This window comes from Diplotaxodon limnothrissa, linkage group LG5 (assembly GCF_057381915.1).
Source record: "Diplotaxodon limnothrissa isolate DT_005_m linkage group LG5, D_limnothrissa_male_GT1.1, whole genome shotgun sequence".
Classification (NCBI taxonomy): Eukaryota; Metazoa; Chordata; class Actinopteri; order Cichliformes; family Cichlidae; genus Diplotaxodon; species Diplotaxodon limnothrissa.
In genome coordinates, this window is record NC_140600.1 from 19446334 (window position 1) to 19464868 (window position 18535).

Consider the following 18535-nt stretch of genomic DNA (forward strand, 5'->3'; position numbering starts at 1 on the left):
TTTATTAAATAAACATTGCTAGTACTGGGTTGGACCCTCTTTTTCCTTCAGAACTGCCTTCATTCTTCGTGGCATAGATTCAACAAGGTGCTGGAAACATTCCTCAGAAATGTTATTCCATTTAAATATGAACGAATCACAGAGTTGCTGCAGATTTGTCTGCTGCACATCCATCATACCAATCTCCTGGTCAACCAACTCCCAGAGATTGAGATCTGATAATTGTGGAGACAGATCTGGGCTTCATTTCTTTAAATAATTAACAGGGCACCGACAGATTGTGGGTGAAAAAAACATTTATTATATTTTAAAAAGGAGTTCATTCTATACATTAATGATGAATTAAAAAAAATAAAATAAAATCCTAAGTTATTTAAAACATATTGACACACACAAAAAAAGATAATCAAAACAATGGTTATATAACATTTTTTTATAATGTTATACTCAAAATGCATTTAAAAAAAAAAAAACCCTCAGTGGCTCCCTATGATAAGTGCACTGGCAGCCCGTATACCACGGGCGCAGAGCCTATCAGATATTTCAAGTGAGTGGCCTGCCGAGACGACCCCATGAAGTCGAGGAGTGGTGCCCCGGAGCCAGCAGAAAACCACGACTCTAACAAGGCCTTGGTGAAGCGATCAATATCCCGATCTGTGACATCCCAGAGATTTCCCAAGATGAATGGGCTAAAACAAGCAAACAAAAAAAAAAAAAAAAAATCAAAAGGATGATGACCATAAGACCTGTTACAAACTAGATACTCTACAGCATAGGTGTCGAACTCTGGCCCGCGGGCCAAATTTGGCCCGCAGCCTACTTACATTTGGCCCGCGAAGCCATACCAAATTACTATCAGAGCTGGCCTACTGGTATTATACAGCTAATATATATATTGTTTAGTATAAAGCTTTGCTTGTTCCATATTCAGTTTTTCAGCAAACGTGTTTGAGTCCATAAGAAAAGATTCATTCTTATATCTGGAGGAATAAATATATTTCAATAAATATTAACGTTAGCCCGCGACTTTGTTCCAGTTTGAATTTTGGCCCACTGTGTATTTGAGTTTGACACCCCTGCTCTACAGGATGGGCCATTTATATGGATACAGCGTAATAAAATGGGAATGGTTGGTGATATTAAAGTCCTGTTTGTGGCACATTAGTATATGTGAGGGGGCAAACTCCTCAAGATGGGTGGTGACCATGGTGGCCATTTAGAAGTCGGCCATCTTGGATACAACTTTTGAATTTTTCCCCAATAGGAAGAGGGCCATGTGACACATCAAACTTATTGGTAATGTCACAAGAAAAAACAATGGTGTGCTTGGTTTCAACGTAACTTTATTTTTTCATGAGTTATTTACAAGTTTCTCTTTGTTCACAGCCATTGACATGTCGAAGAGGTTAACACGTGAGGAGCGGATCGAAATTGTGTTGATATCTGGTGAACGCAGTAACCGGGTCATTGCAGCAGATTTCAATGCAAGACGCCCTACGAGACCACCCATCTCCCATGCTACAGTCAGCAAACTGCTCGCTAACTTTCATGTCACTGGAGAGTGGCATTAGTCGAACATCCCTTCGGTGGATATTAGCTACTCACAAATGGCACCCTTACAAACTCCAGCTGCTGCAGCATCTCAACGAGGATGACCCAGATCGGCGCACAGAATTTGCAGAATGGGCAAAACAAAAATTGGAACAGGGCCCTCAGTTCACGCAGAAGATTTTGTTCAGTGATGAGGCAAACTTTAACGTGAATGGTGAAGTTAAACAAAACCACCGCTATTGGTCTGACACTAACCCACATTGGATGGATCCCTCCAAGACTGTTGGAACAACAAAAGTGATGGTTTGCTGTGGTATATGGGGTACAACGATAGTGGGTCCATTCTTCATCCATGGAAACCTCAAGGCCACTGGATATTTGAAATTGCTACATGATGATGTGTTTCCCTCTTTATGCACTGAAGCTGGCAGGTTCCCTGAGTTTTTCCAGAAGATGGTGCACCACCACATTATGGGTGCCAGGTCCGAGCATTCCTAGATGAGCAGTTTCCTGGAAAGTGGATTGGTCGTCGTGGGCCAGTTGAATGGCCCCCAAGGTCTCCCGATCTGACCCCCTTAGACTTTTATCTTTGGGGTCATCTGAAGGCAATTGTCTATAGTGTGAAGATACGAGATGTACAGCACCTGAAACTACGGATACCGGATGCCTGTGCTGGCATTTCTCCTGCGGTGTTGCTATCAGTGTGTGAAGAGTGGGAGAAGTATAAATGGATTAACTTGTTATGTGAAGCCAAAGCAAGCAGCTGAGAAGGAACTGCAGTCAAAATAGATTTTGATTGAAACAAGATATTTTACCTGTATTTATAAAAACAAATGTACATCCATTAGATTCTATTTTTTAGATTTAGGGACCACTGTTCTTTATTAAAATGATTTCTGTCAGTTTACAAAATAAGCCTTGTATTGCCTTAAAATTATCCCTTAAATAAAGTCAGTATGCAGTTTTCTGACAAACTTGAACAGTTCACTGGATATAAGTGACTCAATTTGACTCTCAGACACAACTGTGTTTGTTTATGTAATTACTGTATATAAAAAAAAAAAACAACCTATTGTTTATATTCACATTCACAATGGGCAGCACATTGAACACATTTTATAAGTGGTCATAAACTTGTAAATAACTCATGAAAGAATAAAGTTACGTTGAAACCAAGCACACCATTGTTTTTCTTGTGACATTACCAATAAGTTTGATGTGTCACATGGCCCTCTTCCTATTGAAAAAACAAAAGTTGTATCCAAGATGGCCGACTTCTAAATGGCCACCATGGTCACCACCCATCTTGAGGAGTTTGCCCCCTCACATATACTAATGTGCCACAAACAGGACTTTAATGTCACCAACCATTCCCGTTTTATTACGGTGTATCCATATAAATGGCCCACCCTGTACATAAGATTCCCAAATATTCCTTCTGTTAACAACAGTTTGTTTCAAAAAAATTGCAATTAAATCTGCAACAGCAGTATTAAAAAAATATATTATTTATGTTTATTTTTCTTTATTTAAATTTTTGTTTTTAGGTTGTAATCATAAGTACTTTGTAGTGCACAAGTTAAAAATAAATGCATACAATGAAAAGGTTTCACATCAGCTATTATAACTTGCTTCAGCCATCAAAAGGAAATGCTGTGCATTTCATATGATCACGTTATCCAGTTTTCATTCAGCTGCACATGAATGAAAATGCAAAAATATCTTACCAGCCTGCTATGATGTAATTTAGCACAATGCCATTTCCTTCCTGCTGCCCCCGGACAGCCAGGGCTCCGCTGCTGCAGCCAAACAGCAGAGATGCTGCCCTCAGCGGCCGTTTGAGAACAGCCTGGCTGTCCAGGAATCGGGCTCCTGCTCCATGGCCCACATAACTAAAATCATGGAGAGATAGATTAAAAAAAGTGAAACTCGCAAAACGAACAGAAAGAAAAAAATAAAAATAAAAAAAATAAAATAGAAATACAAGGTAAAAAAAGATAGATGGAAATCTGTTGACAGAACTGAATGTTACGAAAAACAAGCCCTAATTATGTAAAATAGAATGACTATTATATGTTTGACAAAGAGAAAGTTTTATTTTTGATTAAGAAATCAGTCCCAGTGTGAACCATCTACAGTAAAGCTCAGGGTCACCATCCAGACACCTTCACTTTCTGCACACTGCCCCTTACTTATCTCCAGAAGGCCCTCAAAGTAGCACATTAAGCTTTGGGTCTTTTTGTACACATCTCTACATAGGGCTGTTCGATATAATGATATATATCGGATGACGATATAAAAACGTCTATCGTTTCATTTTACGCTATCGTTTGTTTCGTGGTGTCGCAAAATAAAACAATATTTTTTTCATCGTTCTGATGGTCACTGTAGTGGCTATATTAATTTCTTAAAGTTCTCTCTTTCTCTTATATTTAATATAACCACACTACAGACGGACAAGCGCCTGTTTTTACGGGTTGTCGTTAGCAACAACGATGGTAAAACCAGACTTGTCCTCAAGCTACTCCAACAAGACCGTGGCTGAATTATTTTTACTAATAGAAAAACTTTCACCCCAACCTCTTTCCTTTAAGCCCTGACAGGTACACCAATAGCATGATGCTGCCAAGATGAGAGTATTACCCAAGTGATGAAGTGCCTTGGAGTCCGTCACAGTGCTTAGTGGTCTGCTTACAGAATTAATTTTTACAAGTATGTATATATATATGTAGTTCATTCAGGTTGACATTATTGGTTTTAATGTGTTTTTAAGGGAGACCCTTTTTTTTTTTCTTTTTAAAGAATTTTAAAGTGAATCTTGAAGAGAGAAAAATGTTCAAACAAAGGGGTTTGAATCAGTAGTTAATTTTTACTTGAAAAACTGAAACTCACATGTAGACGTCTTTTGTAGAAACAGCTTCTTCTAGTCGGCCCAAGGCAGGTGCAACTCCACACACTCCTTCCCAGTCCGGTTTGCTTTAATGAGAATAGAAAACTGAACTGATGAAAAACATTTATGCATGGACTTGTGCTCAATTACTGATATGTTTCAGTCTCACCTGCAAAACCAGTCTTTGAAACGCTCCTGGGAGTTTCCTAAATTGTCATCAGGATCGAGCACATAAAACACTTTCTTTGCATCCACACCACGCCTCAAAATAGACTCGGAGTCAGTCTAAAAGAATGATTGAAATAATGATAACATTGCGACTATTGAAATCAACTATTTCATTAGCAATACAGACACTTTGCATTAATCTTTGACAGCATGGGAATGTCTTTATTAGCATTGCAGTTAATGAGAGGTGTGAATGTTAAACGCCTTAACATACATGTATGAGTCCTACCTGACAGTTATAGAGCTTAATCATACCTCTTTTTGAATGCTCAGTCCAAGCAGCGAGTGCAGAGAAGGCATCCGACTTACAGAGCTAGACTTTAAGACGGGAATGCTCTCCCATGGCAACTTCTGAAGGTACTGCAGCAAAAAGCACAAAAGCTGATAAGCAGCAAATACTTTGTCTTCTCACAAGTGATACAATGCAGTGATGCTTTTCAACTTGTAGTGACACACATGCCTGCATTAGCTATAAAAGTGAATTCAGTATTTCACAGAGATGATGAAACCAACCTTGTCAAGGATTAGAACCACATGATTTCGGGGCTCATCCCTCTGTAAGAGCTGGGACACAGCAGTGTGAAGAAGCTGATCACACTCAGTGTCCCACTGTGGAGAAACTCCTAGAGTGAATCTTTTCAAATCGTCTTCAGATAGCACAGGAGATGCAGAAAGCAGAACCTAAGACAAGTCAGAGGCATTAGTGGTCAGAATAATCGATTAACCTGATGTTAAAGATCCATGGAAATGAAACAAAAACAAACAAAAAAACACCACCTTCAACATCTCTTCTTGCACTGGCACCCCCCTTGCAGATAATGCCTTGTAAAGGTGTTGGGTCTGTTTGGAAAGCTCAGCATCCAGTGAAAGGGGTAGAAGGAAGGTTCTCCAGCATCCAAGCAACTTCTCCATGTCCTTCAAGAGTTGCTGAAGGTGAGATAGCAAAATGTTTTCACTTTAAAAGAACGCTCTAAAACAGCAATTCACATTGCTCATAGAAATTTTGTTTCTATGACACTTTTTGGTCTAAATGACTGTTTAACAAAATCAAAGTAGGTGAATAATGCAGGCACTATGAAGTCCAGCAACGTCATTTATCTGTAATACTGACCTCAACTCGAGAGTCGAGAGTCCTGCGGCCCTCCCACCACTTGGCTTTCTCAGACACACAGCTCACAACCTTCTGCTCGACCAGAATACTATCCATCTCCTGGACTAACTGGCTAATGGGATGCTGCACAACAGAAAGTCAAAGTTAGTCATTGTCTGTTAAAAATATGATTTAAAGGTCTTATAAACAAAGCTGGACAAAGCACTGGGGCTGCTGCTGTTGAGTGTCACGACTGAGGCATGAAGTCACAGAACCAAACAAAGTATTTAAATTCAGGCGTCAGATTATGACAGTAATAAAATTCCCTTACTTGATTGTTTCTAGATTTAAGCTCCCTAGTAGATGCACCTGTGCTATGAATTTGAAAATCCTAGGTGACTTCTTTCTTAAGCTATTGCATTCACAAGACTTTCAGAAAACTTGACCTCTGACGTTGACGAGACAAAGTTGTCTGAGATTTTTAATAGATACACTTATGGTATAAAAATCTTACGTCTCCTTGTTCATGTTATCGTGTTCACAAAGTTGGGTGGTAATACCCCATCAGTCTTTTTATGGCTGAGAGGTAAAAACTATGTTAGTTTACATTTTCATTTTGCATTAATTGTAAATGTATTTGCTTTGAAGGAAGAAAATAGATCAACAGTCTGCTGAAAACCTTCACCTTTTGTTTAGATGTGTCAATATAAACTGTGACAGGAGCAGAACTTTTCTCCAGACGTGTCAGCATGATGCTGTTGCTCATTTCTCCTGGTTTGACTCCCATTACAGACATGACACATGCAGTCACTCCTAAAACAGAAAGTATAGACAGAGAAACTGTCAAATGATGTTATTTAGGTCACATTGATAATGCAAACTCTGCTTTTACTTAGCTTAGCCTTTCAAATGCTAAAGATTCTGACATAGTTGGGCTATGGATGCTAAAATAGAAGACGCTCACTGCTGTCAGGGTAGCAAGAGAAATCAAAGAAAGTATTATTCTACCTGAAGGAAGGTGCTGGATTTGTTGGATAAACTCTTGGCCGTGGGTCTCTGGAAAAGTCGAGGGGTCAGCTGTTGGGAATAAAAAGATGTTCTCCATCTGAGCCAGCCTCTGTTCACACACAGTCTGAGTGAGCTCATTCAGACTCAGAGTATGCATCTTGTCCTCCAGCTCACTGGAAGCCTTTTTCAGCTTTCTATTACAATAGAAATGACGGGTGTCAGAAAATAGAATGTCATGAGTGGAAAATCATAAATTGACACTTCATATTACAGGTGCTTACTTGAGACAACTGGCTATATGCCTGATTGTGCGATGCCGACTTGTGATGCCCACAGAATGGCTATGTAGCATTGCTGTGGTTATAGAGTTTTGCTGTCCCGTGGTCAAGGCCAAAAGAGCACACAGGGTCGGATAAAGAGTGGGAGGGGGGAAGTGCTGAAGAGTCAACCACGCTGAACGGAGCAATGACTGAACATCCTCCAAAGTGAGATTGTCTGAAAAAAAGATGTTAAGGATGAAACTTCATTAGGGACTCCACATCTAATATATTACTTCCATGTTTATTTTTCTATTGTTGTGGCCCTTTTTTGACACTTTGGATCAGATAATTACATTTTAAAACTTAAAAACAGTGTTAACATACAAATCTGGTTTACAGTCGTGGTATAGGGCTGCTCGATTATGGCAAAAATGATAATCACGATTATTTTCACTGAAATTGAGATCACGATTATTTGACGATATTTATTTAACCCTTTAAGACCTACTATAGAACCAAGTCCACCAGAGCTTATATTATTTTTTTACATGCTGTAGTGCCATTTGTGGGAGCATTTCAAGTTGCTATACATCAATACAACTGTTATAGCCCATATTTTAATAATATGTATGCATTAAGTCCATAGTAACTACATTAATTGCAAAAAAGTGCAATAAACTACAAAAAAAATTGAAAATCGTTTTTGTTTTGTTTACATATATTTCTACTTGGAGAAATTTAAGAGGTTTATCCCTCAAAACTTTAAATACAAAAAAGTTGCAAAAAATAGTTTACAACAACAGGAAATTTATTTTGAGTGTCTTCATAGTTTTATTTTGGAGATACAGCAATTTTTATATACTGCAGGAAAAACAAAAAACAATCCTATGATGCAAATTTGCAAAGAAAACAGCATGTGCATCATTTCACTGTGGGAAGTGTTAGGAACAGCTGATAGGAACGGCAAAGCGTGTTTCTGGAATATTATGTTTTTGTTCCTGCAAGCGCTTTTTATGCAATTTTTGCAAAGCTATATGTGGAACGAAACCGTGACCGAGGACAAGCTGATGGCATCAGATGTAAGTACAACTCCTCCGGTTTCATATGCAAAACAAATTATTGCGCTAGCTTACACGGTTCAGGTTCTACAGGGATTTAACAATAGTTACGCAAAACGGAGCGTGCTGCTCTGACCGGCTTTAAAGGGTTAACAATGACTTTAAAAAAATAATATAACATAGTGTGCAACACCACTGAAGTTTTTTTTTTTAAACTCTCTTTTCAACCAACGGCAGTCACTCTCCTCTCCAAATAACTTCTGCTTTAGCTTTCAGAGCTTCCCTCGGGTCCTCTTAATCAGCGGTCTCCAACCTTTTTTGCACCACGGACCGGTTTATGCCCGACAATATTTTCACGGACCGGCCTTTAAGGTGTCGCGGATAAATGAGGGAGGGGCTAATAATCGGCTCAGTCATTTTTAATGATCGTTGAAAGCCCAGATCGTAATCGTGATTAAAATTCGATTAATTGAGCAGCCCTATCGTGGTATCATAGCCCTTGTTTTACTTTATAAAGCAACCCTTCCTTTATAGTACTTGAACTCATTTTACATTGGGTGCCAGCAAAAGGAAAACAATCATAAGATACAAGTATAAAATCCAGTCCATTATTAATACTGCATCATCTGATATTGGCTCACCTGGCCTGCTGTCTGCATGAGAGAGGTGGATTTGTGCATTCTCTCTCAGATGACCTCTGCTTCTGAGAACCAACAGCTCATCTCTCTCCAGATTACCGCACATATCCCTCCGCAGCACCTCAAAATCCACGTCTGGAGAAACAGTCAAGATATTCTGTTAGAGACTATAGTGACCACTATCCTTCTCTCACCCCAACCGGTCGCAGCAGATGGCCGCCCCTCCCTGAGCCTGGTTCTGCCGGAGGTTTCTTCCTGTTAAAAGGGAGTTTTTCCTTCCCACTGTCGCCAAAGTGCTTGCTCATAGGGGGTTATATGATTGTTGGGTTTTTCTCTGTATCTATGAAGCGCCTTGAGGCGACTTTTGTTGTGATTTGGCGCTATATAAATAAAATTGAATTGAATTGAATTATCGATATTTGTATTTGCTTGCGGATATTTGTTCCTCAAGTAAATGTTGTGAAAACTACAACTACGCACTTTACTGACAAGGGAGTTAGGGAGAAACTTCTCTGTAATCTGAATTCACTGATGTAATTTAAAAACAAAACAGCAATACATGTGAATGACTGACATGTAGATGTTCCAAAATGTGCACAAAATACATACTGTTATCTTTACTTGCAGCTGAATTGTCCTCAGCATCTGATGTCCTAAGTTGTTCAATGCTCATGTCCAGAATTTCTGGAGTTTCCTCCTCAATGGTCCTCATTGTGTCTGGTTCCTCCACAGCAGCTGCGGAAACTTGTTTTCTGGTTCTTCTTGTTGAACCAGGCCGACAGACCAATGTCTCGTCCTCAGAAGAAGCAGCACGAGGGACCACGGTGCTTTTTTTCCCTCTAACCTGCCTCTTGGGGGGAACCTTCTCTGCAGGTGCATCTGGGGTTGTTTTGGTATTGTGGCCAGCTCTCCTAGCAGTTGTTCGTGTCTTAGAGGCTTCAGCTTTTACTTTGGGCTCTGCCTGCGCATTAGCCTCTGAGTCGCTTTCATCACTAAATTCCACCTATAATTAAAATTTAAAGACATTTTTCTTATTTTTGCATAAAATTGGAGTGCACATCATGAAATAATAAAATCTCACATCATTAGATGCTTACCTTGAAACGGGATTTCTTTGTTCGTTTAGGAGCAGCAGGCACAGGCTGAGCTTTGCCTTGAACTGGAGACAACTCTTCATACACATGAAACTGTAGCTTAGGAGCAGTCCTTGATGGTTTCTGCACTGAAGCAGGGCATCTTACCATCTGTACAGGAGTAAGGGCCAAAGTAGGTACCGCTGTGTTGAAGTCATAAGAGCTGAGCTCTTTAACAAAAGGATAAGACTTTACAGTTACTGGTGTGATAGGAACCTGACTCTTTTCTTTGGTTGAGGAGCTTGTGACTTGAATCTTAGGTTTGACAGACCTGGTCTTCTTTGCCTCCTTTTTTGGATCAACAGTAACTGAGTTTTTAATGACGTCTTTAGATTTTTTCAGTACAGATGCAGGAGGATCATTTTTCTGTTCTGATTTCAGGTCTTTGCCCTCTTTCGGCATATTCCAAGTCCAAGCTTTTGAGAAGAGCTCCTCAGGAGTGCATTCGTTTTTGGCAGCCAAGCTTATCAGGGATGCAATGGCTTTGGCTGTCATTAGGCCTGCTCTCACAGGCCTTAGCATTGGAGAAGGTGTAGACTCAACAAAAGCTAACCCAGCTTCCAGTATTTTCCATATAGCACAGACCTTGGTAAGGCTCGGATCTACCCCAGACAAAGCCATGTGCAGATAAACACGGCCAACTATATCCTGCATTAGGGAGGGTTTAGAAATATGCTTGCCAGTATTGTACAGAGGGAAGAGTTTAGCCAATTTTACTCCAAGTTTGGCAGTAACAGTCTTAGAGCGGGATAATGTTGCCCATTGAAGTTTGGAGCTGACACTGGTGTCATTCGGATCCAGCTGAAGAAGCAGATCAGCTTGTGCAGCTGCCCAGCGAGCAGTGGCACGACCTAGACAGGGTTCAGAGCAGCAAGGGCACTGACATTCAGGTTCATGGGTCAGTGACGACAGCCAGCGGTGAGGCAGGGCTTTGAGAGGTGGAGAGCCGGACAGATCCTTCACTATAGGCTCTTTGGAGGTCCACCTGGTGCTCAAGATGTCCTTGAGATCATCCTCTATGGTTGGAAGAGGAGACTGAGGTCTCTGGACAGGACGACCTTTCCTTGGCTTGATTTTCACTTCAGCCCTCTGAACCTGATCAGAAAAGTCTTTGGGAAAACAAAAGAAAAAAAAAAAGTTACAAAACAACAACCTTGCAACATATTTTATAATTTCACGTGGCCTCTGGTAAGTCCAGTCTCATTGTCTATTGTGACTCAATAACATGAAAAGCAACATTTCAGTTGTGATCATATCATTACCTTTTATTGGAAGTCAACACTATTAAACTAACATCTGGCCCCATGTGTTGGAGCTATACATTTACAGACCTGTGGAGCGCTCCAGAAGGTTTCTGACGATGTCCAAATCAGTTCTACTTTCATCTTTTTCTCCCTGCATCAGCTCCAACTCTGCTTTCATCACCAGCAACTCGGAACATCTACAAAACAAACAACAAAATAAAACACTGTTAACAGGAATTCATAATTTACTGTGCTCAGTGTAAAAAAAAAAACCCAAAACAAGCCACAATAAAAATGTCACTTCAATACATTAACATCACCAATGTAGAAAGCATATAGACAAATATCTCATAAAAACTGCATTTTAACTCACTAAGATGTACATGTACATACTGGCTGAGTGTTTGAAGTTTTATGGCCAGTTTCAAGGCTTCTAGACACTGTAGTCTGGCGTCATTAATGGCCCCGCAGTCGCTCCTCACAGACACCATCTTCTTAGAACAGTTTAGCAGTTCTGCAAGCAGCTGCCACTTAAGTGCCAGGTTATCTCCTGCTCATAGGGGATAAGAAGGGAATAGGAAGGGAATAGGAAGACAGTTACAAGAGGCAAAACAAGCACCAATGACTTTCAGAATGAGGGACAAACATACCCTGGTTGATGAAAACCACGTTTGTGCTACTGTTGCTGCTGGTGGTAGTCCCATAGAGGCCCTTTCCTACCAAAGTAACCAGAAGGCTGCAAAGAAGCTTTAGGCTCTCGTACAGGGCACCATCTGAAGTACTTATACCTAAGAGATACATACACATGCATACATACATACTATAGGTGAAAACTTCTTCGCCATATTCTAACAATGCAAAATTAAAAACACACAAGGCCATCTGGCTCAAGAAAGAGTTGCAAGTGCTTCTAACCTTGTTCCATTATAAGATTTTTCTGAACTTGGGGAAGCAGAGCTGCATCTATGCTCAAAAAAGAAGCGCATGTTTGCAGAGTCCGTGCACGCAGCAAGTACCAGCTTTTTGACTGTTTCTGCTGCTGCTTTAGTTCCTTCAGCACTTCAATAAGGCAGCGAAGTCCACAGTCAATCTGAAATGGGAGCAAACGCAAGAAGGGCAATTAAAAGACAAAATCCCGCCAACAATGATAACTTGCAAGAATAATATGTTTTAGGAAAATCAAAATCAGTGGATTAATGTGAAGAATGCTACATACCTGCCCATTGTTGTAATGGCACTGAGCTTTCACCAGGATTGCCAGTAAGGACAAGGATGAAGATCCCTCTGCTGTGTTACTTGGGAGAACTGATTCCACTTGGTCTAGCTGTGTCTAAAAACAATATGGCGCATTTGGATATTGCCTCTTATTAAACAAAAGCATATAAAGTAAGAAAGGTTACTAAACGGCATGCATTACCTGCGCCAGTTCTGTGGAGCCCAAATCAAGAAGAATACTGGCTGAATGAATGAGCGAGCTGGCACAGGCCTCGTTATCAGCCAGTTTCCTTGAGAAGTCCGTCAAAATCTGGAGAGCCTTCAAAGCCTGGAGAGGCTAAACAACAGAAAACAAAACAGTTACAAGAAATCTCTCTGGCCATACACTTATTCTGGTAAAGTTTGATATCATAACTATTTAACATAATTATTATTTAACACACAAAAGGATTCAATCATGCCTTCTTCTTTTTTTTTCTTCCTTTTTTCTTTTTTTAAGTGGATGGAATTGGTGTTTAGATAACTTGCTGGAAACAAAAACATGGTCAGTGAATATTCTTGCAACACAGCAAACATACCATTACAGTGCAGCTTCAAAAAAACAAAAAACAAAAACATGTTCAACCAATTAATTTTTCATTGGTTACCAAGTGGCAAAATGTGCTTCTAGAATGACTGATATTAGCAAAACGGAGCATAAAGAAAACATTTTACACATCCTGTGCTGTTACCTTTCCCATGAGTCTGAACAGTGATGCAGTCACACCAATGGAACGACACGTCTCTTTTGGCTCTCTGACAGAAGGCAGGGTTTCACTCTGAAAAATAGTGGTCCAAATATCCAAAGCGCTTTCCAACGGCTGACACAACTCTGAAGACAAAAAAAACAAGGAGGACTGTAAATATCACACAAACATATCCAGTAACAAACAATCAGTTTAGATTTGACTGACGGGGGGAAAAAAATTTTCTTACTGTGCTCTGCAGTCAGGTTGAAATGCAGCCCTTCATAAACCGGAATACTGTCCTGTGTTTTCTGCTTGTCTTCATAATCAAAATCATTGTTTCCTATGGAACTGGTCACACACTGTGTCTGCTCACGCAGCTCTTTCCTTTTTCTGTCACTATCAATGGCCTGGTTAAAAAAAGAAAGAAAAAAAAAAAAAAAACAAGCAACAATTAATCCAAACACAAACAAATAAGAAGTATCAAACTAACACCAGAAACATTATATAAAACGAGGAGGCAAGCTAATATGGCTGCTGTCCTTCTCTAAAGAGCCAATCGACTGCTGAACTGGGAAACAGCTTAGCCACTTATGTTCGTGAAACATATCATGAAACTGTGCACGTGCACATGCAGAGTATAAAGCTTTTAAAAAGTATTTCGGGACAAAGTCATCAGACTTTGATGTCTGGTCTTTACTGGACTCAACTGCTGATTCCATACACCAGTTCCCTTAAAATTAAAATATATGTCTCTCTTCCCATTCATTTGAATAGGGACCTCTAAATAACCTCTCATGGCTTCCACTATGCAAACCGGACTTTACACTTTCAGTTTTACTCCTTCTCACACCTTTGTGCAAACAAACAACAGCAATCCACAAAAACAAGCAGATGATTGATGACACAGCGCTCACCTCCTGAAGGTTCTTCTCCAGAGTGCAGATGTAAAGCCATAGCAAAGCATGGGCTTTGTCATCCTTCAGTTTGTCTGCATTCTCTGGAGTCTCTGGTTCTTCATCAAGAAGTCGTAGAGCTTCGTGAATAAAATCCACTGCTGAGCTGTGTACACAAATAATATAACATAATGAGCACAGAGAAAACATTTACTTTCCATAGATGGTGATAACCCAAGTACACAGTTTGGTGGTACACTAAAGAATGTGTTTTGTCTCTCAAGGACCAGAGTTCATTAGAACTGGTGCAAAAAAAAAAAGTTCTTACCAGTCAGTCTGTTCACTGAAATCCTGGAAGCACACAACTTTGGCCATTTCACAGAGGTAAACAGCCCGCAGATGTATATGGGAACTCTCCTCGTGACAGATATCCAACAGATCACACAGAGTGTTGTACCGTTCCTGGGCTGTATCTCCTGGCACCTCCTTGTAAGCACTAAGCTCTTCCTCCAAAAGGCGCAACATTACATTCTCATCAGGTACATCAGGACCAAAACCGTCACGCAACGTCCTGCTCAAGAAATGGCCAACACAAAACAAGCATTTATCTTTTGTTAAATCAATATTCTACTCATTTAATATTGTTAGAAAAGACAAATCTAAGACAAGCATACAATAAAAGTCACTTCATTAGTCCTTGTTTGTACCTGAGCCTAATGTCTTCTTCAGAATTACACGCTGCATCAGTCTTTGTTTTCACCCACAGCGATACAGGTTCAGTCATGTGAGCAGTGATTTTGTCCCCCAAAGCCTTCAGCCACAGGATCACCCAGTCCAGAGCTCGATCATACTGCCCAGTCCGCCGTGAAGTTTGCACAGCCAGCATGAAGGGCCGGCTCAACTGATCACAAACCGTAAAAACAGACATTTTAAAGAAAGTACTGCAAATATAATAAATTTCCCATACATTACGTTGGTTTCATTCGTAAACCAACTGCTGCAGTCTGCATACTAATGTTAGTCATAAACCCCCAAATTTTCCCCTAGCTGTGCCTCACTACAAAATATGACCAGAGATATAAGATTACACAATCATTAAAGAACACTTACCCTATCCACAGAGAGAGAGGCAGGGCAATTTTTGCACAGATCCCTGCAGAGGATTTCAACTAGGATAAAGGCTTTGTCATAGAGACGTCTGTTGTACAACCCACAAGCCAAGTTGCTCACAGCAATTACTAGAAGACACATGAACACAAAATGACAAATAAAAAAAGGCACAAAAACCCTGACCAAATAAACTGAACTATTTACCTCATGGTATTTCTTATTTGAGCTAGAGACAAAAGAAAGTCAACAAAACTTTCATGTAATTACATTCTTTAAAAGCAGTTTTGTTACCTGACGTTTCATTTATGCCCGTCAGGAAAAATCCTTCTATCTAAAGTATGGTATAATTTAAGGAACCCTTTCATATAATTTCATTTCAAGTGAACTGACAACATTAATAACAGAAAATCACCTGCTTTGATGACAAGGTTTTCACTAGACAGTTTATGCAGTTCTGTCATCATCAGTCCAGCTGTGGCTTGGCAGTAGAGCAGCACTCTTTCCAGTGTGTCACTGTCCTCCAGCTACGTACAACAAATCACAACCAACAGTTAAACCAAGTACAATCAGAACTGGGAAAAAACAAAACAAAACAAAAAAAAAAAAAAAAAAAAAACACAAAACAACCACACAGAAATATATGATTTTTCAGTTTTGCCAACACCATCATCATCTACAGAAACACCTTTGACTGTATGTGCACAACTCAAACAGTAATAAACCAGAGCAATTCTATTATCTATAACAGTGGTTAACAAGCGGCTTTCTCTTTTTGAATTTGTTTACCAAAATGTTTTACTTTAAAAAAAAAAAAGAAGCTATAAAGCAAGAACTTTCCAAGTTCAGTTTAAGAGAAAATTTAAAAAAAAAAAAAAAAAAAATCATTCTATATTTTTCCCTGGTCATCCATGCCCCTCCTGCAGTCGTTCTAATCCCCACAGCTCTAACTGCATACTGGTATAAGTATTGGCAGACAAAGGGCGACCGTGGCTCAGGGGGTTGGGAAGCGTATCTGTAACCGGAAGGTCGCCGGTTCGATCCCCGGGCTCTCTGTCTCGGTCGTTGTGTCCTTGGGCAAGACTTTACCTTACTGCCTACTGGTGTTGGCCAGAGGGGCCGATGGCGCGATATGGCAGCCTCGCTTCTGTCAGTCTGCCCCAGGGCAGTTGTGGCTACAACTGTAGCTTGCCTCCACCAGTGTGTGAATGTGAGAGTGAATGAATAATGGCATTGTAAAGCGCTTTGGGTGCCTTGAAAAGCGCTATATAAATCCAATCCATTATTTTATTTTATTTTTTTCCTCTTTCTTCTTTGCTAAATTAAAAAACAAAATCAACAACAACAAAACAACAACAGTAAAAGAAGAAGAGCAAAAGAAAGTTATTAACAGCACAATGTAATTATAAGAGAAAATATCTAGTTGGGTCTTAGTTTTGTTACTTTCCTTGAAAAACATAATCAAAACAATGTTATGTTGTCACTCTACCCATCCCTACTTACCTCAGATGCAAGCATGCTCTCGTAGGCAAACTCAAAGCCTTTGTAAATACTGAAGCAAAGTGACTTCTGTAGTCTGCTGCACTCGGTCTGGCATGACAAGTTCTGAAAAAATAAATGTAATAATAATAATAATAAAAAAAGCACTTATAATCAGGAAAAAGTCAGTTTTTCCAAACTTCAACCTATTTTGACTCGTCAGAGGCAATGCTAACCTTGTTTAGTATCCTCATTACGCACTCTTGGTGTTCCTCAAAAAAAGAAAACAAAGCCAGTAGCACCGGTCCACTTAAACCCTTGTCATACCCACTGTCGACAGCCCACACAACAAAGCTGCACCCTTCCAGAAATGCATGACCTTCTCTGTCACCCAGGTTACCAGAGACTGATCTCACGGCCCTAGCACACTCTGTTAAAGCCTGGCGAGCCTCATCACCTGCTTTCACTGTTGAATGAATCATTACTCCCCATTTGGCAAGCACCACTGCTGTACACTGACAGCTAAGAAACTCTGAGGCCTTTCTCTCAATTTCACTCAGGAAGGAGGAGGCCAGCCTGTGGTGGCCAGCCTTACACAGCACCTTCAATATAATCAGCACCATTTCAGAAAGCACGTAAAAACGTGATGCTGCACGCTGCTTTGAGCCATCCCTGTCAGAGTCTTGATCACCAGTCCAACATGTGTTAAAAAGTGTGTTCATTTCCTGTAGAAGAATGGAGGTATCCTCCTTTGTCATCACTCCACAGCTACTCTCAAATTCAGTGATGATATCTTCAATGTATACGACAGCTTTAGGCAGAGATGGAGTTGCATTTTCAGTGTCCAAAAGCAAAAGAAAGCTCAAAGCCTGCATCTGGCAGCGCAGTCTGTCTTGAGGATTTAAGATTTTCTTGTCTTTGGCAGCAGATAGTCCGTTCCACAGCACGGAAAAACAGCTCCTCACAAGAACACAGTAGTCTTCTTCATCCTACAGAAAATACAAATCTTGTTAAATTATTAATTTTTCAACTCAATGTCAGACATACTTCACAAGACACTCTTGTAGAGAAAGCAACGCATACCTGTTGGGCTTTAGAAAGACGACTGTAAAGTAGTCCAGCTATGTGGCTGCACAGAGTGTGAACTTCTATGCTGCTTAGCTTTTTGACAATATGGAAAACAATCTTTTCCATGTATAAGGGGTTGCTCTGAGGCACAAGTGCTGCAAAGATGTCATAGCCATGAAGAGAAAGCTCCATCAGTTTCACCAACTGACCGATGTGCTCCAAGTCAAGGCCTCCAACTCCAAGTTGATGGTTACAAGCTCTGATGATCCGGTCACACAGTGTGCGACCCTGAAGCCCGGGCTTACCCTTTACATAATTCTGCAAAATAAAGACCATACATAAATAAATCCAGCTTTCAAATCGAGAACGTAGAGGCAATTAATAATGGATTAATATAGGTACATTAACAGCTTGCGTCAGACTAGCAATTTAACGTGAATTCTAAAGTTAATAGCATTCTTCTTAATAAACTGGTCCCAACCTCGAGTTCGTGGAATAAAAGTTCCGTTTCTCTCACGGAAGCAGTCCGCTTGATGTATTCGTCCACCTTTAAACACTTCATGACGACAGCTGTGGAAAACACGTTAGCCAAGAGTAAATAAAAGATAACTTAAACTTCAACACAGTGGCTAGCCTAGTTAGCGTTAGCAACAACGTCAATACACTATGACGCTATAACAGACTTTTAACCGAGAACAGTTACTGCGACTTACTTGAAGGTCGACGTCTTTAAAAATGTTTTTTGTGCGTACGGTAGATAAACAGGTTTTTAGCTGCCCGCAATAAGCAACATTTCCACAATAGCGTAATGTTGTTTTTAATAGTGTACGTTAAAAAAATTACTATCAATGTCCGCCGCTTTCCTCTCACAGAATTTACTCCCCCGCTCACTGTTTTTAAAAGATCGTTGAAGACCAATCCGACAAGACATCCGTTTTAGCCGGA

General features: G+C 40.1%; 1 protein-coding gene across 1 annotated transcript; it reads right to left on the reverse strand.

The window, feature by feature from the left end:
• Positions 1–487: 487 nt before the first annotated feature.
• espl1 (extra spindle pole bodies like 1, separase) lies at positions 488–18161 on the reverse strand. The gene is made up of 31 exons (XM_085354093.1): positions 18072–18161; positions 17606–17908; positions 16759–17511; positions 16547–16648; positions 15459–15570; positions 15047–15174; positions 14644–14837; positions 14265–14507; positions 13958–14102; positions 13291–13450; positions 13047–13186; positions 12518–12652; positions 12317–12430; positions 12016–12190; positions 11751–11888; positions 11494–11650; positions 11188–11297; positions 9821–10965; positions 9333–9726; positions 8727–8858; positions 7049–7262; positions 6768–6961; positions 6445–6572; positions 5781–5903; positions 5447–5596; positions 5183–5350; positions 4925–5029; positions 4611–4726; positions 4444–4527; positions 3279–3443; positions 488–689 (listed from the first exon to the last, which is right to left on the reverse strand). Exons 1-31 carry the CDS (start codon positions 18150–18152, stop codon positions 488–490), a joined length of 6510 nt encoding a protein of 2169 aa, XP_085210219.1. The 5' UTR covers positions 18153–18161.
• Between the last annotated feature and the right edge of the window lie 374 nt (positions 18162–18535).

Excerpts from the sequence above, each read along its gene's own strand:
- espl1 (XM_085354093.1), bottom strand. The coding sequence starts at position 18,152 with ATGAAGTGTTTAAAGGTGGACGAATACATCAAGCGGACTGCTTCCGTG. Across the intron at positions 17,909-18,071 it reads TTTTATTCCACGAACTCGAG|AATTATGTAAAGGGTAAGCC; the intron begins GTTGGGACCAGT and ends TTTATTTTGCAG. Across the intron at positions 5,904-6,444 it reads TTGACACATCTAAACAAAAG|CATCCCATTAGCCAGTTAGT; the intron begins GTGAAGGTTTTC and ends TCTGTTGTGCAG.